This window comes from Seriola aureovittata, chromosome 13, assembly GCF_021018895.1.
Source record: "Seriola aureovittata isolate HTS-2021-v1 ecotype China chromosome 13, ASM2101889v1, whole genome shotgun sequence".
Lineage (NCBI taxonomy): Eukaryota > Metazoa > Chordata > Actinopteri > Carangiformes > Carangidae > Seriola > Seriola aureovittata.
This window is the reverse complement of record NC_079376.1, coordinates 8,258,868-8,266,418: the sequence shown is the minus strand read 5'-3', so window position 1 is coordinate 8,266,418 and position 7,551 is coordinate 8,258,868. Positions and strand designations below refer to the sequence as shown.

General features: G+C 41.7%; 1 protein-coding gene across 1 annotated transcript in view; it reads right to left on the bottom strand.

Moving 5' to 3' along the window:
• Positions 1–381: 381 nt before the first annotated feature.
• The window catches only part of plekhh1 (pleckstrin homology domain containing, family H (with MyTH4 domain) member 1), a 33,899-nt gene continuing 26,729 nt past the window's right edge, over positions 382–7,551 (bottom strand). The window contains exons 20-30 of the mRNA XM_056393890.1: positions 7,092–7,268; positions 6,901–6,998; positions 6,602–6,779; positions 5,718–5,873; positions 5,217–5,314; positions 4,779–4,920; positions 4,483–4,625; positions 4,148–4,277; positions 3,800–3,883; positions 2,989–3,135; positions 382–2,061 (exon numbers count right to left, since the gene is read on the bottom strand). Of these exons, the coding sequence (XP_056249865.1) occupies positions 1,909–2,061; positions 2,989–3,135; positions 3,800–3,883; positions 4,148–4,277; positions 4,483–4,625; positions 4,779–4,920; positions 5,217–5,314; positions 5,718–5,873; positions 6,602–6,779; positions 6,901–6,998; positions 7,092–7,268 (1,506 nt within the window). The 3' untranslated portion in view covers positions 382–1,908. The remainder of the gene's footprint in view (positions 2,062–2,988; positions 3,136–3,799; positions 3,884–4,147; positions 4,278–4,482; positions 4,626–4,778; positions 4,921–5,216; positions 5,315–5,717; positions 5,874–6,601; positions 6,780–6,900; positions 6,999–7,091; positions 7,269–7,551) is intronic.

Here is a 7,551-nt window from a genome sequence, read left to right as displayed (position 1 = left end):
TGGAGGGATGGATCACAGGCCAGGGAAGAACCTGTTAGATTTTGGGGCAGATCTGAAAAATTGTGTTTTTGATTTGAGTTTTGTCACATGTAATACGCAACAATGGAACACAGCTCATTATACTGAAGACAATTTGATTATTTAATGTGTGACTTTGTATTTAAAAACTTAATCTGAAAAGTAACTGGTGAATGTAGCTTTTAGATAAATGTGGAGGAGTAAAACGTGCAATATTTCCTTCTTAAATATAGTGAAGCAGAAGAGTAAAGTAGCATTAGAGAAGTACAAGTTCTATAAATTTGACCTTTAGGTATAAAATAGACTGAATTAAGATTTAATGAGAAGTAGGTCAAAGAATGAAAAACAAATAAAAACCTAACAGAGGATTGTACCATTTATTTTATTACCACACACACATACAGCACAGGCAACATAAAGACACCATCTTTCAAACATCTGTAACACATTCTAGTACAGGTACAGTAACAGACACACTCTGCTCTTAAATTACTCTGCTACAAACGTGACACTTGTGTGAAATCATTTTCTTTTAAGCAAAAGCCAAAAACTGTTGGAAATAGAATAAATAACTAAAACGGACACGAGCATGACAGTGGTTTGATCCAAAACAGTTCAAGTCATCAAAATATTTTTGCTAGCTCTTTTTTAAACTTGTCGCATCCTTTGTTATTCAACTGTTGATTATTAAAACACTGAAAATGTCTTGACGTGTGAAGACACTGCACTGCTAAAATTCACAGATTCATTAGACATTAGACAGTTTATCACTGTTATATACCTTTTCAATCCCATTTACCTTATTGAGTACCTGTTATATAACATTAATAGGTGATCTGGGCAAAACTGTTCACATATGTTCAGTTATGTTTTAATGCTTAATGCTAGATAAGTGGGCTAAATATAAACTTACACTTTAAAAAAAGTATGAAAGGATTGTCAAAGGTTCGTTAAATATGACCTTCATTTCTTTGGGGGAATAAAAGCTGCCTTGCCCCCATGTTTTATAAGGAAAATCAAATTGTTCTGGGGTCGAGTTGATTAACTGATTAGTCAATGGGAAGAAAACAAAACAAATAATTCATTTATTGTTTAAGTCGTTTTTTAACCAAAAATGCCAAAAATTCACAGGTTCCAGCAACTCAAATGTGATTTTTATTTTGCATTTTCTATGATGTTAAATTCATTATCTTTGGGGTTCAACCTGGGCTCTGGGAACCTGTGAAAGACATTTGTTACCATTTTCTAATATTTTATGGACTAAAGGAGTCACAGATTAAATTGAAAAAATAATCATCAGATTAATTGATTAAAATAAGTGTTAGTTGCAGCCCTAAATTAGAGTAATATTAGATGTGGATTATATCAAATTAAGACACTAAAATCTATGAATCTCTAGTTTTGCATATCCTATCAGTCCCTTTCTAATTGCACAGTACCTCTTAAATGTATTTAAATTCTGGTTCATTGTCAAGTATGTGTGACAGTTCATGGTGAATATTTACAGTGGCACACAACACTGTATTTCAACCAGCCAGGCTCTCAGGAAAGATCTGAAAGGCTGGAAAAGGAAGTGTGACAAGAGGCAACCAGTAATAACGTCCGTTTTCAACAATGAATTTGAACGTGACCTTACACCTAATTTAAGCAGAGTTGAAACACTCCTTTAGTTGTACAAATAAACAGTCTAAAAAGACCGAACCTAACATTTCTAAATCTAAATCTTCATAAGAAAGTCTTAAAAAAATAATCTCCAAGTACCTGTTCTGTAAGAATGGAAAACCCGGACCTGCAACCCGACGCACTTCAGGCGAATGCGGACTACAGGTAACCTGTCACAGAGCCTCCCTGTAGTCAGACAGTCTGTGTTGTTCTCGTCGCTTGCAGAATTCACAGTAGTGTGGGGCCCTTGGTGGTGTAGTTCATGGCGGGGAAGTGCCTGCTGTCTACGTCCCAGTGGCCGAGGGGCTGGGGAGAGGCAGATGGGAGGCTGGGGTTCCAGTGGTTAATGTAGCTGGCCATGAGCAGAGTCAGCTCCAGTATCTGAGACGAGAGCAAACACACACAGGGCGGATCAGATCGGATCACGATTAATTGCTTTAACATCATAATACGATTGTGTTTCATTGGGTTCTGGGGAGCTGGAGACGCAGTATCGTTCACAGGAGATGTGAAAACCTGAGAAACCCGACTGATCCGCAATGAAGAATGAGGTCACCCTCACTGGCTTCACCTACAGTAGTAATGTGACTCTGTTCAAGCTCCATAGAGATTCTGCACATAAAAGAAGATAAACAACCTGTTTTCTCCATTAGCGTTCAGCTGCGTGAAAACAGGTGAATATGGGAAAGTCAGAGCTCACTGCTCCCCCCCTTATCTTTACAGCTTCCTCACAGCTCTTCAGTTCTCAATCCAACCACCCGCATTTCCTTTCACCTCAGCTGCCGACGCTTTAGATCAGCGGTTCCCAGCCTTTTGTGAAGACGTACCCACACAGCCCTATCAGATGAACTCAAGTACTCCATCACCGACACCACCTGTCATGTTCCCAGTGTGTTCATTGGAATTGATTTGAACCTGGATGTTTTTTAACTCTTTTAATTGTAGAAAAGTGGATATTGTGACAATTTATTCTGCCAGTGTTGAGCCTTGATGAAGTCTGCAGTTGTGCTAATAGCAGTAGAAGCTAGTTATCCATTACTTTTAGCTATCTGTGTTAGCCTGGTTTCAATCTGACATGTAATTTTAACCATTTAAACATTACTTCAGCTAACAATACTATCTTTTTCAGTTGTTTATTCATTACTTTTAGCTAATTTGACCATTTATCCTTCAGTGTAACTAACTGTTTAATCTCTCAATCACAGGAGGTGGTGTTCAGGTGTTCCAGTTGGCTCAATGAGTGGATGAGTTGAACACCCACAAATCAATCAGACTGAAAACCTCTGCAGATGCACACAGGAGACGTACCTTTGGTTTCGCCATCGCAAAGACCAGCTTCTCCACGCTCTTCTTCCCGACCCCGGGCTCCCTCTGCTGACTCGTGACCACCATGAAATCGTCACGGCAGCCACCAAAGGTAATCACAGACTGATAGGAGTATGTGACCAGCGCTTGCTGGAAAATGAAAGCATTTGCCAGAGTGAAATGTTGCAGCAAAGTGAATATAACGAGGAGAAAGTTCAGAATTTATTGCTGATCCCAGAATAAATCTTGGAATTCATCTGGGAAATCATTTTGGTTTCTGCTTTTCTTTGAGGGGCAAATTGAGTGTGAAGAAGCGTGACATAATTCCCAGCGACTTATTGTCAATTTCACTTTGGATTTTTTTTCCTCTGACTTTCTGGGAGCACATGAGCAACGCGGCCAGCCAGACCAAGACTGAAACGGTTCAACATGGGCCGCTGCAAATTACAGAGCTCATTTTAACAGTGTTTACATGTTGGAACAGCTATCTGTCAGGGTCAAGAATGTCAAAAACGGAGGCTGGCTATTTTATTTTTCTTGTGGATTTCTGGTGTTTCAAAACACCACAGAATAAAAATCATTCCAGACCAATGGGTCAACAAAACTTTACAGCTGTGGCCTATCCAGCTGAGCACAGCAGCTGTAAAAAGGAAGTTCACTTTTTGAAACTAAAAGCAAATGGAAACATCAGAGCAAAATCCTCTAAAATGTTCTCAATAAATATTTTCTTTTTTTTTCATATTTCATGCAACTACATACGACAGACATGGCCTCTGCTGATGGAGGTCTTTGCTCTACACAGTTTGTAACTCACCATTGAATAGTCCAGCACACACAGTCCATCCTCATTGACCGCCAGCCACACCTGGCTCTGCTCAACAGGAGAGGGGGGGACAGGCTGTGGACAGAGGAAACAAAGGTTCATGTTACAGGTGTAAGTCACACCAGGAAACACCACATTTTTCTCTAGGTCTTCTTCCAAGTCTCTAACTGGTCCGACCGGTCCTCACAAGCACGACGGATGACTTCTTACATTTGATAAATTTGTATAAAGGACACATGCTTGTTTTTTATAAGTTTGTAAAACAGAAACCAACATTAAACAAATAACAATGAGAGAAATGGATTCTATAAAGCTTCTTTTTTTTTTTTTTTTTTTTACCTTGGCACTGAAGAGTTTGGCTCCAAACAGGGGCCATTTCCGAGCCACAGTTAGGTATATTCTCACACACTCGGATGCACTGCACCCACGTAGCATAGACCACTTAGTGGCCAGACGCTCAGTAAGGTCTCTGGAAGAAGAAAAAAGAAACATTGGGGGCTTTAAATATCATTTGTATCTGAATTATTTAGGGTAAATTCATAACTCAAAAACAACCTACAGAATCTGGTGTCTGATCTGACCACTAATTTGAGGACGTCAGGTTCTCAAGTTCTAGATAAGAAGATGCGGAGTGATGCATTTATTATTTGCACAGCAGTAGTAGTTTGTTTTACCTGAGCTGCTCTGAGCTGCAGTCCTGTTTGTAGCGTTTGGGGTAGAAGCGCTCCAAGGCCTGCAGGAGAATCAGCTGAGATTTAGGCTGAGGAGAGCCGGTGGGAGAGGAGGCAGCTGGTCGCTCCAAGTCACCATGTTCAACCTGGAAGAAGAGAAACGAAAGAAGAGAGGGTCAAAGAGAAAGCTGGTTTTAAAACACACATTTTTAATAAGCTACAGCATGATAGACGACAAAACAAAGTCTTTTCAGTCCAATAAAAACCTACATATCTATCTTGACCCGATCTTTACAGACCTGTGCCATGAGGGCAGCCACCTCAAGAGCCAGCTCTTTGTTCACAGGGAAGTGGCCTTGCTGAACTTCATCATTCACCTGGTACGCCAGCAGGAGGCGCTCTCTCTCTGTCTCTCCTTTCACCTGCGATCTGAAACACAGTCTGCACAAAAGAGAAAAAAAACAATGGAATTATGCACACTTCACTTCACCTCACTTCACTTCACCTCACTTCGCTTCACTTCACAGAAGCAGGAAATCTAACCCTGGCACTTTAAACTCCTGCAAGAAGTGAAAACGGCACATAACACATATCACATCACCAGCTTTCATTGTGTGTTCTGTGTTTCTTTGGACAGATGTTTATGACCACATAATAAGAGATGCCAAGGTAATGTGTGCATATGTGTGAACCTGTTTGCATCCTGAAAAGCCCAGATCTGACAATAGAAATCCTACCTGCTCTTGTATGTCAGTCGAACAATCCGTGTCCCCTCGTTTTTCCCAGGGTGCAGCTCCTTTAGTGCCTGTTCCCACTTGGAAATGACATCACAGATCTAACAAAAGGCAAACAAGTGAGTCTAAAGTCAGACAATATGGACACTTCGACCTCATCTCTGGCTCCATCAACCAAACACTGTATACTGTATGAGCCCCATAAGACTCATAAATTTCACTTTGCGGGCTTGTTAAACATGATGGAACAGTTTCAGTAACGGTAATGAAAATAAAATTGAAGCACCATTTTTATCATGATTGACGAATTAAATTACCGTTTCCCAAAAAATTTGGACATCCACAATTTGTCAAATAATCCTGAACTGCTCACTACTGATCCTCTAAATGATTAGGTAACATGAGACTAATGATTTGGCTGGATACACCACAGAAAGCCAACAGCCTCAGTGGTGTATGGAGGGTTTCTTCCCTCCACTTATGTTCGGTGACCCATGGTGGTACCTTGGCAAACGGCTGCAGGCAGTGCTCCAGGTCCTTGCCAGACGGATCATCGGTGAAGAGGGCAAACCCAGACAGCTGAGGCTTCCTCATGCCAATCCTCTGGTTCAGTGTGTTGAGGAACTCTTCAACCATAGTGGAGCCATCAAACCCCACCACCTACAGAACGGGAGAAAACAAAGGACACGTGGTGACGATATCGTGCAGCAGCAGAACCACAACACAGACCTGCAGGTTTAGTCTAACCTGTGCCACCTAGTGATAAGGAAAGTAATAGTTTGGAACTGCACATGTAGCTGTAACAACAAGTTGGGGCACGTGGCGTCTGCCTACAGTACAGGTGGTGCTGAAATGATCAGCTGACCGTATAGCTCCCGTTTGAGGAGAATCTGCAGCTTGCTCAACACACATGGTTGAATTTTTGAGTAACATGTCGGGGCTATTACGAGTTTTACATCTAAAGGGAATGTATGCAATGCACTGCACTGCAAATATGTACTGGTAAACATTCCTTGTAGAGTATTTTTGAAAATAACCCTGTTTACCTTGTGTTCATTAAGATGTAGGGTAAAACTTTATTGTCACCATGATAACTTTAAGGAGTGATAAAACGTTGTCCCATGGTTTTATTAACCACTATGTTCAGTGTTTTGGCATCTGATTCGCTCTCAGTCTTGGATGTTTTAATCAGGGTATTTGCAGCAACACATCCCCCTCAATTCAAAACCTTACGTTCTTTTAATGCAGTGCTATTTTCAGACCACGACAAGACGAGACAAGACGAGACAGTCGACACGCCTTTAGTAAGCAATGTGTTTGAATCCGTCAAAGTGAGACAGGGAAAAACAGGATTATTTAGTTGTAGTATTTTGGCGGGTATGCGTTACCTGATAGGTGTTGTTCATGAAGTGGACTGGGATGCTGAATGGCAGTGAATGGTGGTATGGGTTCCTCAGCAGGATGGACACGATCTCCATACGTGAAGGTTTGGCCTCCCGCTCTCCGTTCTGCAGCGTCCGCTCCACAGACCTCTGACAGTACACCGCGTACTTCCCTACCTCACTCCTGTGTGGGAAAACAAGATGGAGGTGTAAACAACGCTCCAAAATCTGCCTCAGAACAGGTTTTAGTTTTCCTGCTATAGTGTTAGGGATCAGTGGCAGGCTGCAGGCTTGAATTCGTTCACCTTGGGTCAGCGTTGCGTTGCAGGTACTGTCTCAGGTACCAGAGGAAATGTTGTTGAGGAAGGAACAGAGCCACGCACAGAGACAACAGCTGCCAGCACTACAGGAGGAGAAATACTGTTAGTTACAGGCTAACTGAGAGTCTCTTTCACTTCATCTGTGTCTGATCTGTCCTCACTGTGCACGGTCTGACCTGCGTGAGGGAGTAGTTGTGCGGAGTCCGGTGGTTGGTCTGCTTGATGAGCTGACAGTACATTTCATTCTGCAGCTCCGGGTGGGTCAGGCACACTTGCAAAGCGTTCTGGGCCAGCGATGTGTGGTAGTCGACAGATGGAGACTCGACCAGCACGTTGATGAAAAGCTGACAGGACTGCAGCGAAGGGAAAGAAAAACAAAAAAACATTGAATTCCACTGAACTACCAGCAGGTGGAGGCAACCACACACCACAAACTCCAAACTTGGGGAGTCAGTGACTCAGTAGCAAAATAAACTGTGTGATGATAATATTCAGGTCAGATTAAAAACAACAAAAATAACGAGGCATATCTTAACTTCATTGTTTTGATCTCATTCTCTGTGACGGGTGAAGACAAAGAACCAATTGAACACTTTTCATCAGTCGTGTCAGATTCATTAATAATTCAAAGACATG